Source organism: Mustelus asterias, unplaced genomic scaffold, assembly GCF_964213995.1.
Source record: "Mustelus asterias unplaced genomic scaffold, sMusAst1.hap1.1 HAP1_SCAFFOLD_2124, whole genome shotgun sequence".
Taxonomy (NCBI): Eukaryota; Metazoa; Chordata; class Chondrichthyes; order Carcharhiniformes; family Triakidae; genus Mustelus; species Mustelus asterias.
Window position 1 is genome coordinate 30,253 of NW_027592069.1, and position 26,388 is coordinate 56,640.

At 42.7% G+C, this 26,388-nt stretch overlaps 1 protein-coding gene across 3 annotated transcripts; it reads right to left on the minus strand.

The window, feature by feature from the left end:
* Positions 1-7,387: 7,387 nt before the first annotated feature.
* Positions 7,388-26,028, minus strand: cunh15orf39 (chromosome unknown C15orf39 homolog). Of its 3 annotated transcripts, XM_078207197.1 has the most exons (4): positions 22,806-23,119; positions 18,932-22,434; positions 10,216-10,253; positions 7,388-10,101 (listed from the first exon to the last, which is right to left on the minus strand). In XM_078207197.1, the coding sequence occupies exons 1-4, from the start codon at positions 22,979-22,981 to the stop codon at positions 10,066-10,068; spliced, it is 3,753 nt and encodes a 1,250-aa protein (XP_078063323.1). In that variant the 5' UTR covers positions 22,982-23,119; the 3' UTR covers positions 7,388-10,065. The 3 variants fall into 3 exon arrangements, with proteins under 3 accessions (XP_078063323.1, XP_078063321.1, XP_078063322.1); XM_078207195.1 differs by lacking the exon at positions 10,216-10,253 and having other exon boundaries at positions 7,389-10,101; positions 22,806-23,115; XM_078207196.1 differs by lacking the exons at positions 10,216-10,253; positions 22,806-23,119 and adding an exon at positions 25,625-26,028 and having other exon boundaries at positions 7,390-10,101.
* Positions 26,029-26,388: the final 360 nt, after the last annotated feature.

Consider the following 26,388-nt stretch of genomic DNA (forward strand, 5'->3'; position numbering starts at 1 on the left):
GGTGTTCCATGGCGCCCTCCGCCTCCTCTTCCTCCGCCTCCTCTTCCTCCACCTCCTCTTCCTCCTCCAGGAGGTCACCTCGCTGCTGAGCCAGATTGTGCAGGGCACAGCACACCACCACTATGCGCGAGGTGACCAGGTGGCTGTACTGGAGGGCCCCTCCGGATCCGTCCAGGCACCGGAACCGCATCTTAGGAGCCCAATGCACCTCTCCACTGTCGCGCGGGTGGCTACATGGGCCTCATTATAGCGGGTCTCCACCTCCGTCACAGGCCTCCGCACAGGCGTCATCAGCCATGTGCGGAGCGGGTAACCCTTATCATCCAGGAGCCACCCCCACAGCCTGGGCTCCTCCTCAAATACCTGAGGGATGTCGGACATCCTTACAATGTAGCTATCATGCACACTACCTGGATGTCTGGCGCAGACGTGCATGATGGTCATGTTGTGGTCACAGACGATTTGCACATTCAGGGAGTGAAATCCCTTCCTATTGACGAATCGTCGTGGATCCTGTAGGGGGGCCACGAGGGCGACATGGGTGCAGTCGACCAGCCTCTGCACATTTGGCATCCCCGCAATTGCCACGAACCCCGCAGCCCGGGCTTCCTGATGGGCATGGTCCAAGTCGAATTTGATAAACTGCCCAGCTCGGGCATACAGGGCCTCGGTGACCTGCTTGACACACGTCTGGACTGCAGACTGGGAGATGCCACAGACATCTCCGCTCGGACTCTGGAAAGAGTCGGTGGCGTAAAAGTTCAGGGCTGCCGTCAATCCGACAGCCACTGAGAGTGGGTGCCCCCCCCCCCCCCCCTCCCCTCCCCTCCCCTCGGCGCCAGGTCCTGCAGCAGGTCACATAGGTGTCGCACGGTCTCCTTTCGGAGTCTGAGACGTCGGCGGCATACGGTGTCTGATATCTCCTCGAAGGAGACTCGTGCACGGAACTGCCGGGGTCTCTGCTCCCTCCTTCTGTGAAGCCCCTGCCCTGGGAGAATGTCGGTCACCTCCTGCCTCTGATGGTCGTCTCCCTCCAGCCCTGTAGGTGTACGGCCCGGGCCTCCTGGGCCCGCAGTTCTTCCTCCAGTTCCTCCTCCTCGGCTCCAGCAGCAACCAATAGTACAGCCACATCGATTGGTTGCATTCCAAACGCCATCTCGCCACTCTGAAAGAGGGGTGGGGGTAAGGGGGGGGGGTGCAGGGGAGGTGGATTGGGGGGGGGGGTGGGGAGGAGCAGATGTTGGAGTCATGCAATGCTGCTTGCCCCTAGCACATTGACAGCCACAGCCCCCCCCCCCCATTACCCCCAGCCCCAGGCTGCACACAGCCACAGTCCCTGGTTGTTTTGGCAGGCTGCTGCAGTGCTATGTGCACTCTGTGCACATCTTCAGCCTTCAGTGAGCTGTGGTGCGAGGACCCATCTGCACTGCAGGGCTCAGTGTTGTGCAGAGCAGCAGCCCCCCTCCCCGCCCCCCCCACACAGTCCCTGAGACACCACCCACCCGGGACAGCGGAATGGCCGCGGCTTCCAATGCACGTAAGTACCACGGAGCCTCCAATCACAACGCACCTACCTCCTCTCACACCCTCACTGTGGAGGCGCCTGCTCCCGACTTTTATTTCACAGGTCGGTAATTGCGTGGGCGCAGATTGGGGCGGAGGATGGTAAAGTGGGAAACTTCGGTAAAGTTGGGCGTGGGCTTCATTAGGCCGATTTAAAACGGGCGCAAAACTTTGGTAAAATCGGGCCCTCTGTGTCTAAGGCTGGAAGATTTTCACTAATGCCTCTGCAATTTCCACTCACACTTTCCTCCGTACTTTTGGATGCATCACATTTGGTCCTGGCATCTTATCTATTTTAAGTAAAGATAGCCATTCTAGCACCTCCTACTTATCGATTGTAAATTATTTTTGTGTACCTCCTCTCTCACCTTGGCCTGGGTAGCATGTTTTTCCTTTGTAAAGACAGATGCAAAGTACTCATTTAATACCTCCACTATTTATCCTGCCTCCACATTCAAGTCGCCCTTTTAAAAAATCTCTAATCAGCCCTACTCTTTCTTTTACCACCATTGTTATTTGGGCGGCATGGTGGTACAGTGATTAGTACTGCTGCCTCTCAGCGCCAAGGATCCAGATTTGATTCCCAGCTTGGGTCACTGTCTATGTGCAGTTTGCACGTTCTCCCCGTCTGCGTGGGTTTCCTCTGGGTGCTCCAGTTTCCTCCCACAGTTCGAAAGATGTGCTAGGTGAATTGGCTATGCTAAATTCTCCATCAGTGTATTCGAACAGGCGCCGGAGTGTGGCGACTCGGGGATTTTCACAGTAACTTCATTGCAATGTTAATGTAAGCCTACTTGTAACACTAATAAAAAGAACGTATTTATATGCTTAGAGAAGACTATGAGATTACCTTTTATGTTAACTACCAGCCTCTTTTCATGCACCTTGTTTTTCTCATAGAATAAGGGACTTTTGTCCAACATTTCTTTGCAGCATAGACAGGTGCCTCAGGTGCACATTATCAATGGATCTGATCTCCAAACAAATCTGTGCTTTGTGGCTCACTATCGATGGCCATCAATGTAATAAGTTGAGATAGGTGCCTCAATTGACATTGAGGAATTTATTAGTGAAGTCAATTCCACTTGAAAGTTAGGTCACTCATCAGCAAGGAGATTCTGAGGCATTAAGCCCAGTAAAGACGTATCATCTCCCTAACCTACAAATACAAACTTTATTCAATGCCCTTTGGCTTTTCTTTTTAAAATGGCCAATATCAATGTGCTTGCAAAGATGGCCACTGAAGGTCAAATGACTTGGCTTGTGTATTCAAAAGCCACGGCACGATGGTTAGCACTGCTGCCTCACAGCAGTGAGCACTGCTTCCTCATAGCACCAGGGACCTGGGTTCAATTCTGACCTTGGGTCAGTGTGTGTGTGGAATTTGCACTTTCTTCCCGTGTCTGCGTGGATTTCCTCCAGGTGCTCCCACCCTCCAAAGATGTGCAAGTTTGATTTTGGCCGTGATAAATTGCCTCCGAGTGCCCTGTAACCCCATGTGTTTACCCTGCTAGCTCCTGGGTGGAATCATTTTCGGTGCAGGCTCCTTCTGCACTGTAGAGTTTCTATGTTTCTACTTCACCAGAACAAAAGGATATGTTCCAGACTCAGTTGTCAAACTGCACCCATTGTGAAACCATCACAAAACATTAATGGGTCTTTTTTTGAAACAAAAAGGTGAGCATTTGAACCTGCTCCCCCTAAGGGTGTCTTAAAACAATAAAGCAGGATGTGGCTAATCAACCAAAGACCACCACAATTTAGAAAAACCGCAATTCTGAAGACTGAAATGGTTCTTTTGTAATCTTTTAAGTGCTGTCCGCAGAAAGACACGGCAGCAGAAAAGGTAGTAATATGCCTTGAAAGAACTGGAGGCTGCATTGTCGCAAGGTCTCCAAGTCTGTTGCTTTTCGAGTCCAGCAATACAGCAAACTGACCTCCTGGTAATGAGACTTCAAGCAACTAACTTTTGACCTACAGAAAGTCCATTCCTTTGAGAGAATCCTGGAACAATTTTGATGTGTGGCTTCAGCTGTTAAATTCACCCTAACTCCCCTTCACAGGTGAAGATGTCTTCTCCCACAGGCTTACAGTGCATTTTCCAGAACAAGACAATCAAGTGAAATATTCTTTTGTTTATAACCTGTAAAAGTGCACTATTCTCTTTAACTGTACTTTCTCTGATTGTGTTGTAGCATTAGATTTCAGGGCGAGTGCAAACATTGGAATCTGCTGCCAGTAGTGGTGGTGGAGGCTGATTCAATAGGGTCTTTTAAGAGACTTTTGGATAAGTTCATGGAAGTTAGTAAGATAGGTAAGCCTAGTAGGTAGGGACATGTTCGGCGCAACCTGTGGGCCGAAGGGCCTGTTTGTGCTGTAGCTTTTCTATGTTCTATTAACAATCCTCTTTATTTGAATCCTCAAGGTTTGATTCAACTTGTCCACAAACTTCAGGGTTAAAGCATCTTATCAAAAGCTTGCCGATCAGATGCAGTTGAGAAGCGAACAGGCATTTTCATCAGTTCTCTCTCACTATCCATTGCAGAGTTCCTGCAGAAAGCATTTGTGGCCATGTTTAGCCACTCACACAACAGCCGGGTAGCGAGAATTCCATCCTCATAACTTTCATAATCCTTGTGTTGACTATTTGTTCTTGGTTATATAATCAGTCTTTTAGATACTATAAATGAATGAGCTTACTGAAATTCACTTGAAGATTTATTTACAGCACGAGATAGATACAAGCAGAACCACCAAAGAAGATACATGTTGTGGTCTAGATCTCCTCTTGAGCTAGGTGCATTGGTAGTTAATGCAGCTACACTTATAATTAACTCCATTACATTAAGTGTTTTGGGTTTGCAGAATTATAATATCCTTTACTCCATTAGTAAACTTGTGGTCTGGCTTTGCTCAAGTTAACCATGTTAGCCAATCATGCATTCCTCTGTTATTATCACTAACTCAGACACCAATCTTCTCAGCAAAGGATGTGTATTTTCAGATCTTTTATTTAAACCATTGAGACATATATCTGACTCGATCAGTACACAGACATAAGATAACTAAAGCATTGGTCTTTATAGTGATAGCACAGTGTACTTGATTAAATTGTTCAGTAGCATTCCATTTTGGGTTGGTTGCTTTTAACAAAAGAACAAAGTGCTTGTCCAGGTATAAGTATCCCCTGTTCAAATCTGCTGTTTCGCAAAAGCTCCTGGTTCCAAAACCATTATGAGCAAGAGTAAGAAACAAAGGTTGTAGTTGTCTGATACCAGAGTGGCTCAGTAAGAGGTGCAAAAATTGCAAAACCAGAATCTGGCTCACACTAGATAACGTTTCCAAAAATTTACCAAAATAGAGATCAGGCTACAAAAGGTCGAAGAGGTATGCAGGGCAAGAGAAAACAAGCCTGAGAATTAATAGGGGCGAAACCCGCAGTTTCCAAATTTTGATGGGCTTCTGAATGCAAAGAAGTTCAGCAACCCAAGTCAATTTGAAGTTTAGCAAAAGTTGAACTTGCCCTGCAATAGTGGAGAAAGGGAAACAAGATTTAAAGGACCAATAATCTTGATGTAATGGATGTTCTCTCAGTAGTGGGACTATGCAACTCCACTGCAAGTTCCTCCCCAGGTGCTTTTAATACCAGTGCTGACAGATTAACTACCAGTATCGAAATTCAGATTTGCAGTTTTTAAAGTGCAAAGGCCATTCAAAACAGCAAACATTTTTCTGCAGTGCAACATCCAAGACTAGCAGCAACAGTGGGAGCAGTAACCCCAGGTATGTGTAAAAGGTCTTCTAGATGGGTGCAAGGGCCAGGACAGCAAAAATGTTGGGTACTCAATGGAACCCTACAAGGGCAGAAGGTGGTGGTCAAAGACAATGCAACCTCCAATACCCAGAACTGACATCCTGGAAAGACGTTTAATGATTGCACAGGGTTGGCCTAGGTAAATCTAGGCAGTATTGAAGTTTATTTATTAGCCACAAGTAGGCTTACATTGACACTGCAATGAAGTTGTTGTGAAAATCCTCCTGATTGTCACATTCAGGTAGAGAGAAAGAATTTAGCACGGCCAATGCATCTAACCAGCACGTCTTTCAGACTGTGGGAGGAAACCGGAGCACCTGGAGAAAACCCACACAGACACGGGGACAATGTGCAGACTCCGCACAGACAGTGACCCAAGCAGGGAATTAAATCCAGATCTCTAGCGCGGAGAGGCAGCAGTGCTAACCACTGTGCCACCATATCAGTTGTCAATATACATCATCTACCATTTTCTTTCATTCACATTTCTTCCTTCAGCATTTAGGTGCCAGGGAAACTCTCACAACAGGATGGTCAGAAAATACTCAAGCAGCATATTAACCATGCCGTTAACTCATACAGCTGGCTGTAGATTCACAGGCATATCATTTCTAGTCGCTATGTACCAAATCTTCGTCAGCAATGGATGAATGTCTTCATTAGGAGCAAGTGCTCATACCACTTGGGTCTGTTAACATGCTCTTATCGCCCACAGAAAAGCTGGAGCAGAAACACAGCACATGGAAAGCAACTGAGGGGAGCAGCTTTCCAGAAGGCTGGAGACATCACAGGCTTAAGATGGGCTCTAGTAAACGACAAGGTTGCAGACCAACCTGGCAAAAGAAAGTTAATAATCTCCCATTGCACATATTCTCAGCTTCATATGCTTGGTCAGTGACGATTGCTTTTGAGGAGAAACATCAGTTGCATGGCCAGGTAAGCTCTTCACAAGGGTGTCTTGGAGGAGAAAGTTAGCACTCCAACCACTGGAGGACATCCCGATCCACAAGTTCAACTAGCTTGCCACGAATGCCATCTTACTGGTGCAAGCAACAGCTCAGAGACACCCAGGAAGTAGCCAGTGAGCCAGAAAAGGCACCAGTGGGTGAAGCAGAGCGAGAGTGAAAACTAGGATGTTAAACTATTGCAGATGGGACCATCAAAAGTTTCAGGAAAATGTTACACAAATATGACTTGCTCAAGTTTCAAGAAACCATCAGAATTCTAGGTTAACTTTTGAGGGTTTAGGTGCTGGCAGTGCTTATGAACAAACGGTCAAAGTTTTTGATAGTCAGGAATATGAAGGGCGGGTGAAGAGAATAGGCACAAATGAATATATCTGACAAGTCAATCCTTCGTGAAAGCTTCAGGCTGTCAGTTGTGAATTGCTCTAGCTCTGCTGGTCCTGCCCCATGTCCCCTCCGGTATCTTCAATGCTTGGCAGTATTAGTCTCACGGCCGAGTCACAGGGTTGTGGGTTTAAGACTTGAGACTAACGGAGGATGGAGTGATTGCTGTACTAATGCGAGTTGCTTCCAGTTGTTCTTTTGAGTTGAAATGTCGAACTTGAGGCCCCGACTGGCCTTAAAAGAGCCCATGGCACAAATTGCAAATTAGATTGTGAGCTCCCCTGAAGTATTGGCTGATAATTATCACTCACGCAACACACAAGCCAGGTAACCTGCTCATTTATTTTATTGCTGTTTGTGGGACTTAACTTTGTACAAATTTCCCACAACAGTGGCTACACTTCAAAAAACAAACGGCATTGATTTAATGTATGATCTTGATTCTCTTTTATCTGTGCATTCTCCTGCTTAAAGGTCCTTTAGCTTCTAGCAGCAGTCAAGTGGGTCTTCATTATGGTGTTAAGAGTTGAGTGTGGTGCAATGATGCCTGCAGACTAAACCATATGCAGAGTTCCACTTGATTTGTCCAATCAGCTCAAACAAGACTTGAGGATGCCTCTGGGTTGCAGGACACAAGCCATGTAGCAACTGTTCCCCTGCCATGGATGCATCATGTCGAGCCATGACATTTGTTACTCAAGTACACACCACACAAGAAAGAAAGACAAAAAAGTTCAAAGTGGTTTCAAATCTTTATACAAAAGGATACACAAAAGGAGTTTGCAAAACGTTTTGTCAACCTACCGTTTTCACATGTAGTATTTCAACATCAACTGTGAAAATGTAACAGTAACATCTTCAACTTAACGGGTTAAGTTTTATATTTATTACAAAAAGTACATACAAAACACTAGTTATCAATGCCCCAATTTATCTTAGTCTGTACACCAGTAACAATTTAGAAAAACATACTTGTCCCAAGAGTTCACAAGGTGAGTGCATTATAAATACAAGCTCTCTTTGGGTGGAGGGAAAGGGGGAAGAGATATTTTTCTCAAAAATGCTTGCATAGAGGGGCTGACAGTATCAGGAATATGTTGAAAAACCAAACTTATGGCAATTCCACAAACATTGCTGCCCAACAGAAATTGGTTTTAACTTGCTAATGTACTGAAACGAAAGGAGGTCTGCAGTACCAGTCAATTCTTGATAAATACTACACCAGTAGCCAACAAGCAGCATGTTTATTTTTTGCATGAAGCATAATTCAAAGCTCTGCGAGCACCCACCTCCCCACTTGAGATGCGCAAATGGACAGTGTAGGGGCGAGGTGGGAGTCAACAATTGTGCTGTTACGATTGAAATTAATCAAACCTACACAGATCTGAAATTATTAAACTGAATTGGAATGGCGGTGATGTAAAAATTGCCACACAGCAGAAAAACACTCAATGATTACTCGTTATTTTGCTGTGCGCAATCTGTTAAATTATAAATCATAGTCCTGAGTTAGCTCATTTCTACTGGAGATATGGTCGAGGGGTCCCCAACTGACCTCCGCAGCCTTGGCTTGAAGATAGGAAAAAAGGCAATCCATGGTCACAATTCTGAATGGCGGCCCATCAATTTCAACTGGGAAGTGCCACGTGTGGACATCCCGCAGCAACTGGACTCGGCTGTGATGCTCCCCATCACTAAACATCCCACCAGCACTCGCAACTTGGCTGTCACAAGAAGAATAGTTACTTGGTCAAGGACTGAAGGCTATTGTTGGCACAAGAAATATGCCCCAAAAGAGTCAGCATCTTCACAAAGGGAAACATCGGAAAATAGTGCGAAACAATTTCACCTAGAAAAGATTAATCCTTAGCTCAGGAATTGCAATAGGTCGAGATTTACTATTAGACCTTTCTTGGATCAAATTTTCTGGGGCAAGGAGACATTGATCTTCAGTTTAATAGGAACATTATTTGCTTCCCATTTCCATTGGACATTCTCAGATGTTAGTGAAGTCAGAGCACTCAAAATATTCTCTGCTTTTGGGATGGAGACCCATGATGTTTCCTTATTACTGTGCAGCAACCTCAAAAGCCCTCGCGTAGGCTGTCGCAAATTGGTCTTTATCACACAAAATATTTAAAAGGGGCCCTTTGCTCCAAAACAAAATCAGAAGGAACATTGGGCCTGCAGCATCTTTTTCCCTGCAATGTGAACAAAATAACAAAAAGACCTGATGAGTTACTTCCCCTGGATTGACATCTACGATTCTGGTTTACTTTTGCCAGTCATGGGCAGGTGTTCTGAGATCGCCATTATAGACATTGAAACAAAGGCGATTGCTGAGTTCTACAAGTCAGTCGTCAACCCTTAGCCACCCATTTTCATAATCCTGCAAGAGTTCAAGGTAGTACTGCCAGTCAGGTTCAGTGTCGTATTTAACTTCATACACGGTTTTTAAAGGATTCTGGTGCTTCTCATGTACTCTGACCACTACACCTTTATACCAGGACTCCGATTTATCCTTTTCCTCGTACAGATGCTTAATGCGTTTGCCCACAAGGTTTGGGTAGTCTTTCCCTTGATGTTTCCTGCATGAGGGGGGTTTGGTAATTTTCTGATCCAGTCGTTGGGAATTGTGCATTAATAAAGACTTTCTTGCAGCAACAATAGATTTCAGCACCATGTTTCTGCACGGCACAGTTTGCCTGGGTTTCTGAAATTTTAACCGCACAATTGAGCTACGAAGATGCAGTACTTTAGACGTGCTTCTCGTTGGCCTCAATGCACCATTGTTCTTTGTCCTTATTGGTATTTGGGATTCTTTGATCTTCCTGGTGCAAGAAATGCCTGTCCCTTTACTGTCCTCGTTGACGGCCACTCGGTTCAGTCGAACAACCAAAGTACTGCACTTCTTTTCAAAATTACCTTTCACCAAAGCCTCATCGGCCAAATCCCCCTTTGCTCCTTTCCGCAATTTGCCGGGACCTGGCTGGGACTCCTTTTCCGACTGTGCGCTACCAGCACCCTGACCAGGCTCTGTGCAAGACGTTTTCTCTGAAGGGGCGACTGATTCCCGCTCTACTTCCTGCACAGGTTGTGAACTCTCTTTTGAATCAGCACATTTAAGGTTGGACTTTACGGGTGAGGTCGTAGCTTTCATTTTCCTTCGCCTTTTCCTAAGCTTTACATTGCTTTTGCCTACGGCAGTTCCATTGTCAGGGCTCGCTTTCGAGCAAGCAGTGCTTGCTTCCGTTACGTTTTTGATTTCTGTGGAACTAGTCTGCGTTTGCTTTTCGTGAGCAGCCCCGGCGGCCGGAGGTGGAGCGATAGTCGTCTCCTTCATGTTTTTGTCGTCCCCTTCATCATTTTGCTCACCTTGATTTAAAGAAGAAAACGTCCCATTAACATTTCAGACAATCAAATGTTTATGAAAGAAAACAAAAAAAAAAGAAAGTGCTACAGGATTCAAAACACTTGGTTAACAGATACCTGCAATGGAGCATCTAGACCAACATGTGATGGTAGATCTGCAAAAAATAAATTTATTTACAGTGATCTTTAACTATTAATGTAAGACTTACAAGTCTAATATATTCCAACTTTGAAATCATTGTTCTTTAGTTCTTGTTGGCTAGAAAATATTTAAAAAGGTCATTAAAATGGCTGGCCATAATTAACACCATAGCAGTGTTTGGAAAAAATCCGAAACCTTTATTTGGTAGTAATAATCTCTTTTGCCCTTCCTCCCCCACTCCCAGGGTTACTCATTTTACATTCAGGAAGACAGTGTGATCTTATCAGCCAGAAGACAATTTGAAATGCCGAATCAGGGGCATAACCTGGATACAAAAACAGAAAATGCTGGAAACTCTCTGCAGGTCTGACAGCATCTGTGGGGAGAGAATAGAGCCAACGTTTCGAGTCTGGATGACCCTTCACCTGGGCTCTATTCTCTCTCCACAGATGCTGTCAGACCCAAGATTTTCCAGCATTTTCTGTTTTTGTTTCCGATTCCAGCATCTGCAGTATTTTGCTTTTATTTTAGCACAACCCTGGCTATCTGGCCTTCGATTTGAGACATCTATAATATACAAATTCAAAATTCAATTTAGATTCACATTTGTGTAGGAAGATGCAAAAAAAAAGATGCAAGGCACAGAAGTCCTCAATCTTTAAAAAGGCTCCACGTGACCACGGTGGCACAGTGGTTAGCACTGCTGCCTCACAGCGCCGGGGACCCAGGTTCGATTCCCGGCTTGAGTCACTGTCTGTGTGGAGTCTGCACATTCTCCCCGTATCTGCGTGGGTTTCCTCCGGGTGTTCTGGTTTCCTCCCACAGTCCGAAAGACGTTCGGGTTAGGTGGATTGGCCCCTTAGTGTCAGGGGGACTAGCTAGGGTAAATACATGGGGTTATGGGGATAGGGCCCGGGAGGGATTGCAGTCGGTGCAGTTTCGATGAGCTGAATGGCCTCCTTCTGCACTGTAGGGATTCTATGATTCTACATGGCTGAGAACTTTCCAAAAGACACTCATCACCGGAAGGGGGGAAAAACTAGATTTCAAGCTCAAATGACTTTACATTCCGATTAGTCTTTTCTTTTTTTTACAGTGAATTTAATTTTTTATATTTATAGGATGTGGGTGTTGTTGGTCAACATTTATTGCCCATCCTGAATTCCATTTCAGTGGGCATTTCTGTGGGTCAGGAATCGCATGTAGGCCAGACCAGGTAAGATTTCCTTCCCTAAGGAAGTTAGTGAACCAGATGGGGTTTTTTTTAAAAACAACAATTGACAATGGTTTCAGAGTCATAATTAGACTTTTAATTCCAGATATTTATAGAATGCAAACTTCACCATCTGCCGTGGTGGGATTCGAACCCGGGTCCCCCGACGATTACCCGGGGTCTCTGGATTATTAGCCCAGCGACAACACCATCACTTCCCCACAGTGGACAAGAGAATCATCTTATCTATTTAATGCATTTGGCGTGAAATGAATTGGGGCAGTTGGAGTTTAAGGATCCAGGATCCGGAACCCCATAAAAATAAGTGGTGGCAAAAACAATGTCAAATTGGTCTCGCAGATGTTGCTTTCTTGGGCTAAGATAGGCATTGAGCATTTTTCCCCATAGGGAAAATAATTGAACCAAGTTGTTACTAGGGTGCCAAAAACCTCAGGTTGCCAGAATGAGTTTTTTTTTTTAAAAACAGGGAATGCATTTTTTCAAAACAACAACCCAAGACTGAAAGTTCTCCCTAGGACAAGATTTGCAGCAGATAGGAAAGTTGGTATATGAAGACTAGTCTGTAATCTTAATGGCACAAGGCTAATAATCCTAGTATAGGAAGGCACTTTATGAGTGAGAAAACGTTAAAATTAAGAGCTAGAACTGAGATAAACATGTGTAGTGTGGCATGTTTGTTAACCTTCAGACCCAGTCCAAAGTACGTGCAATAATGAGCAAATTCCACCATTTGACCATTTTACAGATATTTAAAGTCACAAACTCATTTCATTTTGATTCCAAATGGAAAGTTTACACCGCACCAATCACAAAAAAAGAGTCAATTTAGTCTATTAAAGATTCCAATCATGGAATCTATGCCTCAATACAAACTTCCATGGGACAGGACAGAAGAGAATAGGATTTGAAGCAGCCATAATACTAACATTTATTTCAACCATTCCCACCGGGCAGGAAATGGGCATTGCACCACCGGCCGTCAGTTTTATCTTTTTCATTGACTAGGAAAAATTGGGAGAGACGTGAAACAGATAGTTGACCTACTGCTGCTCACACCGGGCCTGGCAGTAATAGAGAAACGTGACTTATTTTTTCCTAGAAAAACAAGACACTATTTAAGTCAGAGGCACTAGCTGGTCATGAGGCAATGCCTTTCGCTGAATCTCCAGGGCAAGACAGAAACCACCACTGAGATGATATTCCAAGCTTTAACTCTCAAAAATCAACTGACTTAAATAAACACTTTTTCTGGAACCTACTGCAGAAATTCGACTGCTTTGTGCAGTACAATGTATTCCTGCATAAATTCACTGTACAGGATGGAGGAAAATAGTTACAAGCACCTCACTCTGAAGGTTGGAATAAATGTTTATTGCTCCTTAACTCATGATAGAACGATATAGACCAGGATGATCCTAGTTTCAATTACTCGCCTGAAACTCAGTTTGCCGATATTAGCTTGGAATCATCAGCCTCGAGCTTCAGGCTTGACAGGTCTCTGCTCCTAGTTGTTACCCAATGTCTCTCTACAAACTAGCAAGGGGGAAGTCAGTATAATCCTCCCTTCCTTAAAGCCCATTGTTCAACTGTCTCGGGGCTGACACTCGAGCAAGATGAACTACGATAAACAACCACAGAACTTGCCCCAGCATCCGACACTCTACAAAGAGGGGTAGGAAAACCAGAAGGGAGGAAACAAAGACAGCATAAAGAAAAAGTCAACTATGAACTCAGGAATGGAGGTATTACAATTTTACACTTGCAATAAAATAATAGGACATAATTATGTTGTACAAGTTTAGAAATGGGGAATCACTTCAAGTCAGAATGAGTGAAGAAAGCAGAGAGTGTAAAGCAACTGAACAAAGTCAGTGGGTGGTGGGGCAGGGGGTTGGTGATGTGCTTTTAAGTTTATTTATTAGTGTTACAAGTAGGATTACATTAACACTGCAATGAAGTTACTATGAAAATCCCGTAGTCGCCACACTCCGGCGCCTGTTCGGGTACACTGAGGGAGAATTTATCATGGCCAATGCACCCTAACCAGCACGTCTTTCAGACTGTGGGAGGAAACCCACGCAGACTCTGCATTAGACGGTGAGCCAAGCCAGGAATCAAACCCGGGTTCCTGGCACTGTGATGCAGCGGTGCTAACCACTGTGCCACCATGCAATCAAGCCTAATAAGTAATTACAGGGAGTTGAATGTAGCCCACGCTTGATAAATTAAGAGTCTTCGTTAACTGACTAAATGTATGAAACAATTGGGATAATTTCAATTTATGGGCCCAGAACACAACATTACCCCAATTTGACATCAAGAGCAAACTTACCCAATGAGGGTAATTGGTGTCAAAAACAGAACGCTATACTGGTCTAATAGGGCAATGTTCTTGGGCAAGGAAAGGCATATCAACACTAGGATAAAAAGAACTCTCTCATTTAATTGGCTGTGTGTTTATGTGCCTGGATTTCATGCTGACACTGGGTATCAAAGAAAAAAGTTTTACATTGCTAGAAACCAATGAGAAAAGTATATCTCCACTAGGTATTTAAAAATAGAAATCTTTAGCTTTAAGATACCAATTTTTTCCATAAAATAAAACTGACTCTAAGACAATTATTCGGGGGCAGCACATTGGTTAGCACTGCTGCCTCACAACCCCAGGGACCAGAGTTCGAATGTCGGTTTGGGTCACTCTCTGCACGTTCTCCCCGTTGTCTGCGTGGGTTTCCTCTGGGTGCTCCGGTTTCCTCCCACGGTCCAAAAGACGTGCTGGCCATGTTATAATTGAGCCTCAGAGTACCCAAACAGGTGGCGACTAGGGGGTTTTCACAGTAACTTCATTGCAGTGTTAATGTAAGCCTACTTGTGATACTAATAAACTAAACTAAAACTATGAAACAAGTACAGTGGGAAGTAGTTTTAAGCATTATTACTTATAAGCAAATTTGTACTACATCTTGTACTTGGTGCTTTCAAAAAAGTTAATAAATCTCCCAACATTGCCCATGGCAATGATAGTTGGGCATTAAAACAAGGAAGGCACAATGGTCATATTGGGGTTTTTTAAAATGCAAATTTGGAGATTGAAACAACTAGCTGGAAGAGAAAGCAAACTGATTCGCAGTTCAATTAAATGAAAAAAAACTGGAAAAAAATGACTGATTAAGAGAGCTTGGTTTGGATAATTTAAGAAAGGATACAATTGGAGGTCTAAATGAGCAGGTTAGGAATTCAAACAGAAACCTCCAAGACAGGTGCACAACACAATTAGTAAAACAATAATGTGGAGATGCCGGCGTTGGACTGGGGTGGGCACAGTAAGAAGTCTCACAACACCAAGTTAAAGTCTCCTGCCTTGTATTGCATCTAATGCCCCAACCCATCATTATTGTTTTACCGTCCAACAGGTTTATTCGGTAGCACGAGCTTTCGGAGCGCTGCTCCTTCATCAGGTGAGTGGGAGTTGGGTTCACAAACAGGGCATTATATAGACACAAGCTCAATTACAAGATAATGGTTGGAATGCGAGTCTTAACAGGTAATCAAGTCTTTACAAGTGCAGACAATGCCTTGAAGAACGCTTACCCGAAGATCAGAGGCTGAATGCCCTTGACTGCCCTTCCCCAACAGGAAGGTGAACACTTCAGCAGTCAAGGGCATTCTGCCTCTGATCTTCTGATAAGCATTCTCCAAGGCGGCCTTCAAGATGAACAACAACGCAGAATCGCTGAGCAGAAACTGATAACCAAGTTCCACACACGAGGACAGCCTCAACCAGGATCTTGGGTTCATGTCACACTATCTGTAACCCCCACGACTTGCCTGGGCTTGCAAAATCTCACTAACTGTCCTGGCTGGAGACAATACACACCTCTTTAACCTGTGCTTAGCCCTCTCTCCACTTGCATGGTCTGGACCTGTAAAGATTTGATTACCTGTTAAGGCTCGCATTCCATCCAGTATCTTGTAATTGAGTTTGTGTCTATATAATGCCCTGTTTGTGAACTGAACGCTCCACTCACCTGATGAAGGGGCAGGGCTCCGAAAGCTCGTGCTACCAAATAAACCTGTTGGACAGTAAAACAATAATGAGGGCTTGGATGGGTCGGGGCATTAGATGCAATACCAGGCAGGGGGTGAAAACAAATTAGGAGTGAGCAAGTTGGACATACTTGGAGACGGTTCTGTTAAAAAAAATTAGAGTAGGGCTGATAAAATTTGACACTGCTAGAGCTAGGGGCAGATCTGAATTTTATATTCCAACATTTCAATAATACTATGCTTTCATTTTTGCATTCTAAAATGTTTTCAGTTCGTCCAACTTAATTTTGCAAATCAGTTGCTTGCGTCAGAATTCCCAAGTGACTCAAGTTAATTTTTTCTTTAAATTCTGATTTAGTCTCAAATTTTTGCCCTCAAACGCTGCTGATAGTGATCATAATATAGAGCTCAACGTAGTGTTTAAAGAGAGAAACATAAAATAGAGACAAGATATGGGGAGTCTGACATCAGTGCATTGAGACAGGGAATGTTCATAGCACACTGGACAGTGGGTAAAACAACTTGAGCAGTGGGAGATGTTCTATACGATTTAAAATTATTTTTGAACAAGTTCTCACCCCAAGGAGTACTACTCGCCAATGAAAGAAAACCACAGCTGACTAAAACATGTAAACACGGTGGCAGTGATTCGCACTGCTGCCCCACAGCACCAGTGATTCGGGTTCAATTCTGGCCTCGGGTCACTGTCTGTGTGGAGTCTGCACGTTCTCCCCGTGTCTGCGTGGGTTTCCTCCCACAGTCCAGAGGTGTGCAGGTTAGGTTGATTGGCCATGCTAAACAGTGTCAGGGGACATATGTGGGGCTAGGGAATGGGGCCTGGGTGGGATTGTGGTCAGTGCAGACTTGATGGGTCAAATGGCCTCGTTCTGCACTGTAGGGATTCTATGAACAGCATAAAACTTTAAAAAAAAACACAAACGCACAAGAAAGCAAATTCTGGTGAATGGGAATACAAAGGGTATTTAAAGGGTGACAGAACAGTTCAGACCCAAAGGCAGACATTTGAGGAATGACCTGTCCACTGATATTGTCAATAAAAACAAGGAAATTGTGGATACGTTAAATAATTATTTTGTATTAATATCTATAAAGGAGCAAGAGGTCAGATGGTCAGACATCCCGGTAAACTAATACTAAATTGGGGACAGGGATTCAAAATTAATTTAAACAAAATAGCAATGAAGAAAATGTTGGAACTATAAGGAGTAGCAAATCCCCAGGATCAGATAACTTCCATCCTGGGGATTTTAAAAGGAAATAGCAGAGAAGATTGTAAAGGCTCGAACTATAATTTTCCCAGTTATCCTTTTAGATTAGAAAATTGCATATGTAATGACTTTAAAAACCATGACAGAGGGAAATCAGGGAATTGGGAGGCTAATTGGGCTTTACCCGTTGTCAGGAAGTAACCAGGATCAATGATAGGGTGACCTCAGCCCTTAAATTTTCAGATGCTCAGAAAGAGTATGGATTTGTAAAAGGTCTGTCATGTCTGACAAACCTGATGGAATTTAATGAGGTTACTAATATAGAGAACAGAAATGGATGTTATGTAGATTTCCAACACACATTTGATAAAGTTTTTTTTAATTCATTCATGGGACGGGGGTGTTGCTCATTAGGCCAGCATTTATTGCCCATCCCCAACTGCCCTTAAGGTGGCGGTGAGCTGTCTTCTTGAACTGCTACTGTTCCCTGTGGGTGTAGGTACACCCAATGTGCTGTTAGGGAATTCCGGGGAGAGCACACATGCGGAAGAGCTCGCACGCGCGAGGGAGGAAGACAAAGGAGGGAGAAAAGGAAAGTTGAAAATAAGCAATAAAGGAAAACAGAACAAGAAAATGTTTTAAGAAGTTAACGGTATAAAACACAGCATATAATGATACTGGCGGCAAGAACGTGCCATCAAATTCCTAGGAATAATCCTGCAGATAGGTTAACAAGTTGGAAATTTAAGATTAATCTTGAATATATTTAAGGCTGAGATAGATTTTTGGTTTCAGGGAATCAAAGGATATCGGGAATGGAAAGGAAAGTGAAGTTAAAGCCCAAGATCAGCAATGATCGTATTGAATTTGAGTAGACTTGATGGGCTTCCCTGCTCTTATGTTTTTGCATTCTTATGTATTCAGGTAACTGCACTCATTTCCAGAACTTAGAACTCTGGTTTCCAACCTGCTTGGTTCTGGCCATTAATCAAGTGAGCATGCAGATACCATGGCCTCTCCTAAAAGGAAAAGAGGATCCCGAGAAAAGTCACTCTTCATCAACTAGAGTGAGTGTCATTCTTCAAGGGATCGCTAGCATCTTCCAGTGTGTTCGACCCGCTTGACTGCCGCTCAGTGAACAAAATTTGTAATTGAATTCGCTGGAGGGAGGTGGTCACTAATAACTCAAACGAGTGAGTCCTGGCAAAGTTAAATAGGCCATTGCATTCCAACATAGACATTATTTCACTTTGAGCCTCACCTTGTATCTAAAAGGCAGTATTTTGTCTTGGGAAAGCAAATGGTCAATAAAAATAAAATATACACGCAAGTTAAACCATTATCCATTTTTTCCCCTTTTTTTCTTAAAACACCAAAACCAATTCCCAGTGTTTTCAAACCAAGTATTATGAACAGTAGGATCAAATGTAGAAACAGGAATAGTGTTAATGCTGGCTGGGATTTTCCAGTCCCACTGCAGCGAATGGAGATTTGGCTGAACGCCAAATTCTCCGGTCCTGCTGGCAGCAGTGGCAGGACATGCACCACCAAAGAATTCCAGCCATTGCACCTCTTCAAAAATAACCTGGCTGTCGTCACAAAGTAAACTATTAAAAAGTGCAATATGTGGGTTTGTGCGTTTGGGGAAAACTTCTACATAGGACGTTTTCCAGAAGGCTGGGCAGTTCCAGTTTCCATACAGATAACTGTTTGACGACTGTTACAGTATTTCTGCACCAAAAGAAAAGTAATAAGATTAGTTTTATAAATCAGTGTTTTGGGGTTTAGTATTCTTACAAGACCCAACATTAGCATTTTAACAGAAATTATAGGAAACATGCATATTTTTTCAATGATGTTATTAGCATGCAGAAATAAGTTAATTGTTACAATGAAGATGGATAACTGGAGAATAAGAGAATGTGAAAAGTGGCAAGCAAATTTTAGTAGTGTAGATTGGGAAGAGATATTAAAGATGCAGAGCAATTTGTAAACGGAGGCAAGGGGTTATTGATGAAATTAAAAATAAAAGCTCAATTAAAAAAGCAAAAGAATCCCTGCGGTAAAAAAACCTCTTTCAGCTCATGGAGTTTTTAAAATTTCCATTTTAGAGAATATTTTGATGATACAACTTCCCCGAAGTACTACCTGACACAAAGTGCAAAGTGGAAAAGTACTCACCGAGATGAATTTTCACACAAGAGTGCCAAAGAACATCCAGCAAGTCTTGATAGATTTCAGGTAACTGCTTCAAGGAAAGCAGCTTGATTAATCTGGAGGAACACCTTTGAAGCTGCAGCTCGTTCTGCAGTTTCTTCTCCTCCGAAAGGGTAGTCGGTCGCAGTTCTATTTTGTGCTCCTGAAAGACTTGATCAATCGTCGCTCCCTTTAGACTAGAAAACAGTTTCTCCTTGACCAAATATATTGGAATAAAAATCGTGCCAGCCCGAATTACGTGGGGAAAGGGGCATGTTCTAGAATAAATATAGCTCTCCAGGTGAGAAAGCAGCGTTTGCAGAGTCAGTGGAACTTGGGCATGGTTGCGCCAAATGCCTTTGGATTTTGACATCTTCAGCGCCGCGAAGATTCTCGTACCGTTCTTTGACTTTGTGGAAGACCTCAATTTGGGATTTTCTTGTGCTTCGATGTCCTGCAAGCACGCACGCAAAACTTCCTCAGAGGTTTCAGCCACAGACTGCGTAATCATATCACTCAAGGACCGATGAAGATGCACAAAATAATTGTAGGCGTCATTGTCCTGCTGCATTGATGCACCAATGCAGGGCAAATCAACTCTAGTTTCACAAGGCGTGTTTCTAGCTTCTGTAACAGAACTGACAATGGATTTAGCCACATCAGGTAATATTCGCTTCAGAGGTTTCAGGGGCCGCAGAATTAAAACCGAAGGGTCAACTGATCCAATTAAACTAATTTTTTTCGCTTCTGCGATGCCTTCAGGTGACCGAATGAGATTATTTTCGCCAACCTTTGGCGGTGCAGGTCTCAGTATTTTATATTTATTCATTTCTATCTTATGGCGCTCACTCATGCTGTTGGTTTCAGTACTTGTAACAACCACCTTATCGCCCTGCTCAATAGCTGGTGCTTTGCTTTCTCGTTTCTCTGCACTAATCATGGATTCTGTGATATTGTTTTCCTTTTCATTCGATATTTCTTTAGCACTGATCAATTCTTCTCCAATCCCAACAGAAGCCGGTGTTTGCTGAGCGACCTCCAAAAGCGGGTTTTTTGTCTTAACACTTAGGTCCAAGGCCATATCAGAATCCATTTTGCTCATCCCAAGCTTTCCATCGCCATGGTCAACTGCGCAACTTGTATCACAAGCACCATTTTGCTGAGGTGTGCCATTTCCAAGGCTACTGAGGTCAGGAGAAAGATTAATCCCTTGGCATCCAACGTCTAAAGAGTTCTTCTCACTAACTGTTTTATTTAGCTCATTGTCCGCTGACACAACCTTTGCATGAGCAGATTCTACGTGCACAGAAGGGTCGCCTTTTTGCAATTCAGCATTTTTGGGTTGCAACTCACCGATGGCCTTCGTGACCCTTGGAGGGCTCTGCTTATTGGAGTCCAGATCTATGACATCGTCCCCTCTGCAGTTTCGGGATTTACTTTCCAAAGAACATGAACATGATTTATCACAGTCCTGCTGACATTTTGGACATTTTGAAAAGAATAGACCTGTGGCTTCCAGGTAAGCTTTGTAAGGTGCCAGGCTGAACACATTGTTTATCACTGGCATAGGAGGGGAAGGAGGGGGAGTTGCCCTCTTGCTTTCATTAGAAGCAGGAGAGGAAGCAGGAGAGAAATTAATCACGGACGTTCTTCTGGTTGGACTAATAGTGTACATTTTTGGTGGGCTTGCCACTGGTTTATTATTTAGGCTTTCAGCTTCTTTACTGAATATAGACCTGCCATGATCACTATTGGATGAAATATTAATGCTTGGGCTATGCTCCTTCATATAAATGTCCTTTGGTCTATGATCTGCAGGGGAGACAGCAGGTCTCTCAAATGGCCCCTTTAGGTATTTTCCAGATAGCACTGGGTGAAAGGCACTGTGTTTACTTATCAACTGTTGCTGACCAGCATATTCCTTATTATAAAGCGAGTTTAATGAGTTGTAGCACCGGTCTTTTGCTTGTGCATCTATGACGTGTGACCGGAAGTGTAACACGTCTGGTGAAGGACGCCTTGCATTTATTGGATCTTGGTGAGATGGAGAGACTTTGTTTCCAGAGGGACTTTGCGGTTGAAACTCGGTTGGCCGCGCTACAGGCTGCGATGCAGGGTGAACCAAAGGGCTGGTCACAGACACACTTTTCTGCTGTGAAGGAGAAGAGTGAGCAGGATATCGGAGAGATTCTGGAGGCTGTGCGTAAGGATTCGCGGAATTACGTTGGCCTGTATAAGTGGAACCGGATACAGGAATCTGCCCACCTGTGCTTGGAACGGGATAATGGCCCAGCTGTGCTTTGTAGCTATGTGGATGTAACAAGGAATAAGTACCTGCACTTTGCTGGTTTGAAACAGTGTCCCGAGAGTGAAAAACCATTGGCTGAATTGGCATTGGAAACTTTGGCGGCGATAGCTTATCACAATACAAAGATGGCTGCATTTGTTGCCCTTCAGTCCTCACAAATTGATGCAAAGGATTTTTCTGAAAGTCTTGCATGTTATGTATAGATGCGTTGCCATGACCTGGTATAGTTCCATTAGAGTTTTCATACGAGAATGCAGAATATCTGGGATCTTGTAGAATGTTGCTGTTGTAAGTTCCATATCCTCGACACACAGGTGAACTCACTCCAGGCGGTTTTGCAGTTTCTTTGGTGATTCTACCCATAGAGTTAACTTGTATGTTGCCAGGTCCATGATGCAACGTATTATTTTTTGCAAGAGGATTACTATATTGCAGACTGTGCATTAGTTGATTGTTATTCTCAAGCAAACAACTTGACGTAACAGGAGGCGGCATCCTCCATTCAGTTTCCTGTCCCCTCCTACGAAAATGATCTGCCGAATTTTCCAAAGGGCAACCAGCTCCTGAACAACATACGCTATTTCTATACACCGGTTGTGGAAATGCTACACTTGCACAGTTATTGGATAAAGTAGGTGAAATTAAATTGTGTTTCTCGACCGCAGAAGAACAGAGCACACCTGAAAGATTCTGGTTTTTTCTCAAGGTTTTCTGTCGTTCCACAAAAGTGACCCATTTTGACCGAACGTTCATCAAATCTTTGACCAAGTCAAGTTTGTCATTCTCATTTACAGGCGGCTGAAATGGTCGGGGTCCAGTTTCGGTTTCTGTCTGATACAAGTGGCTGCTGAGACGCGAAGCATCACCTGGTTGCGACTGGATTGTTGGACTACCCACATGCGACATAAAAGGTCGTGGTTGATTCCAGGCTGCTTGCAGATTAGTTCCATCGCGATTCCGAAGATGATATGCTAAATAAGACCCAGTATACTTAAGAGGGTTTTCTGAAGCATAACTAGGTAGGGGACTGGGTTTACAGAACCCTGCTGATAATCCAGTGTGTTCATGCTCCAGTCGAGGCATCTTGCTACAAATAAGCGAATCCATATGATCGAGGTTCCTTTTATTGGCCATCATGATGCTTCCAGACCTTTTGCTGCTCCAGATAAAGTTAAAGAGCCTTAACCAGAAGAAATAGAACAGAATGTTAAAATTAAATCAGATCTTTTTGATGTTTTAAATGGTGACACTGTATACCATAGTGAAAATAACCGCAGAATGCACACATTATAGCTCTTTGTATAAGCTGCTATTTCCGCATTGTACAATTGTAAATATCCTTTAACAATTTAAATGCATTTTAAACGATAGCAAAAATGGTGTCAGACAACATGGAAAAGTACAATAAAAAGGAACATGACAATAGTTCATATGCATTGTTCATTATTTATTAACTACTGACCCAAGGCAGTCTTGGTCCCAATAAAGGCAGGGAAAAGTTTATGGCATCAACAGGAAGAAAATGCATTGCAACAAGAGACTCAATTGTACATCAGTTTTATTGAATGAACTGGAACATAGGCCGGAATTGTAGCGCCACGCCTGCACCGATTCAGGGCGGGCGCGGCTCGCAGAATGGAATTTTCCGTTGGCCTTGGGCGGGATTTTACAGGCCCACACCTGAGCGAGGTCATAAAATACTGGCCATAGTTTGCTGCAACTGGCATTTCTCTCAAATTGTTAACAGCAACACACAAGAGGCTTTACTCTCAGCACAATCCTTAAAATGGGGCGGCACAGTGGCTAGCACTGCTGCCGCACAGCGCCAGGGATCTGGGTTCGATTCCCGGCTTGGGTCACTGTCTGTGTGGAGTTTTCACATTCTTCCTGTGTCTGCGTGGGTTTCCTCCGGGTGCTCCGGTTTCCTCCCACAGTCCAAAGATGTGCGGGTTAGGTTAATTGGTCATGCTAAATTGCCCCTTAGTGTCCCGGGATGCATAGGTTAGAGGGATTAGCGAGTAAATATGTGGAGATATGGGGATAGGGCCTGGGTGGGATTGTGGTCGGTGCAGACTCGATGGGCCGAATGGCCTCTTTCTGCGCTGTAGGGTTTCTATGATTTCTATGATTACTTGCCTACTAGATTTACATCAATTCTGAAGTAGAAACAGCAGAACTTGGAAGGAAATTAAAAGGAATCCGTTAAAAATGTCAAACTGTGGTGAAATATTCGAACAAATCTGTATGCATTCCACATAATTTCATGGGAGTCAATTCCAATGTTACAATCAGGAACTTTGAACACAAAAATTACATTCATGCCAATAGGACATTTTGTTTTAAAGAATGCCACATTACAAAATCATAGCTCTGAGCCCCAATGTCATTTCTGTAGCTTGCACTAGCACTTGTGGAAAAGAGACGCAGCTGTGGGACAATGCATCTCAAAACTGGACTTAACAGCAAACTCAAACTCGTAATAAAAAGTGAAAAAAAGCACTTAGCAGAATGCACATTTCCATCATGTTATATTAACTTATTACAATTATGCAGTTCAGGGTTTTTCCCTGCCTAGTTGATGCCCTGTAACTACAATGCAGAAAAAAATATTTAAGTTTCATTCTCACTCATCCAACAACCTGCTCTGAAAACTCTGCTCGCATTTGGACAGCTGTGATGCATTCTACACAGCAGCTGAGTCCAACTCTACAGTCTAACTAAATAAAACAATCCAAAAACGTTCTAAAGTCAATCAGCGCTCTCTCAAAATGTTAAGAGGCCCTTAATTTCCAGTATGCGCAACTTCACTAAAAGGTGATCAGTTGTTCCTTGGGCCAAACCTATGTACCAAGTTTCATCAAAATCCGTCGATTAGGGCTCGAGATATATTGTTAACAAACAGGGTGGAAACATTACCACCACGCACAGAGGTAAAGCTATTAATTAGCATTGCAAAGACGTATCTAATGAACAACTGACATTCCAATTAAAAAACAAAGGAATCGAGTCTGAAAATTGAATGAACTGCTCTGATGTATTTACAGAATATGCCAAAGACCTGTTTGGAAGCAGGATGAACCTTCTCTCTGAATTAATATTCACTCATTCCAATTAGATATTCAATACGGTTCATTGTTCAATAGTGTGAGCACTTCACAATATGCTCAGTCAAGGTTGGATTGAGAACATTAGGATTGTGACCCAAAATACAATGGTATTGTTACACAAAATATCAAAAGTCTCAAGTTGCATTATGACCAGCAAGGTCTTAAAAATTATAAAAATCAAAAACGTTTCATTATGATCACTAAAAGCCATCTAAGTTTGATGATATGATTCCTGCTTTCAAGATAAGGGGGTTGCCTAAAAACCCGCGATCTTTGTGTTTTGATATTATCTCAATTGAATGACTGATAGACAACCTGGAGTAAACAATCGGCTACTCCGTGTGAATGTATCTTTTTAACGCAAGTGTTTATATTTCTATATTGTGTCCTCAGTGTAGATTCCCAAATGCAAGTGAGACAGTAATGCAAAAGTATTGTAATGTTAATAAAAAGGCATTGCAGGGTACAATAAACTGAATTTATATAGTTTTAAATTTCGAAACACCCTGTTGTTTTATTCCATGCTGATTATACATTTTAAGCAGTGCAGTTTTTCCAAACCTCCACTAAGTGGCAGACAAACATCGAGATTTCTTTTTACTCAGCCTTGTTATAATGTCCTTTCTCAGTAGAAGATTGATCAGAAAACCACGTTCACCAAACATACATTGCTGTTGGTTTGCTAGTTTTAAAACAATACTATTGAGAGAAAAAATAAATATGGACTTTTACAGAGCTTCCTCTAATGTAAATGACTTTTTAACTGAATTTTGGCCAATTTGAAGATGACTCATTACAGTTAGCAATTTTTAGAGCAGACTCTTAAATATTACGGTGCTTGATCACAACTCAAGAATATGCACATTTAATATATTACCTCCCCTTTAATACTGTATCTTCCATTACAACTCAGCATTCTCAGCCAAGTTTCTAAATGAACTATATTCCTCATGTAGAAATATACTCCAGGAGCTCAAGACCACATTGAACACACAAGGTACTTTGATCTTAATATTGAAATTACAAGTTACTTCACAAGTCGCTTGTTTTTGATTTTTATAATTTTTAAGACCTTGCTGGTCATAATGCAACTTGAGACTTTTGATATTTTGTCTAACAATACCATTGTATTTTGGGTCACAATCCTAATGTTCTCAATCCAACGATTGCGAAACACATCGCGTCAGAAACTTTAGATGATTAACCTCAAAGCATTTTATAAAAAGGAGTCATCACAGGAACACAAATAATGTAAAAACATACCATTATGGGTCTTTACTAATACAATCCATTGTTAATTCCACGAATAAAATAGACATGTACAAACAAAAACCGGGTCACCAGCAACTCAATCTTTCTCCTGTACTGTAGCAGAAGCAATAACAAATGGAAAACCTTTAGGTGCTGCATGCTGCTATTTGGCAGAGGAAAGAGACTCGTGACAATCACTGTGGAATCAGCCAATAACTAGCTGCCAAGTACACTCTTTGAAGTACAGCTATCGGCAGAGATTGTAAATATTTATCACCCACCATTCACTATTACAACTGTAGTGATTCAATCCTGTATTGGCAAGCAGGTTTAGAAATTAAGATAAGCAAATTTATGCCTAGATTAAATCACAAAGGTTGCTTTGACTGTACAGTAATGGAGGAACCAGCACAATATTTTTTTATGGTTTCATGTATTTGGAGCTGAACTCACAGCTTCCTCTAACCAGTCTAAAAGTGAAACTACACTTCACTTTCTGGAATGACCAGCTAGAGAGCCATGAATTCTCACATTTTAAAAAGGAAACTTCGGCAAATAGATTGCTTTTTAATTTACACACGGGCAAATAGAATGCTTTTTAATTTACACACACCAACTCTAATATTTAATTTTAAGGTTCTATAAAACAAGAACACTAATAATTCAAAGAAAATGAAATGTTAAATGTCAAAATGCAATATTTTTGTTGATACCAACACTCAAAACAAGCTGTTTTCATTAAAGAGGAAAAAGAAATCAGCACATACACTGTTGAG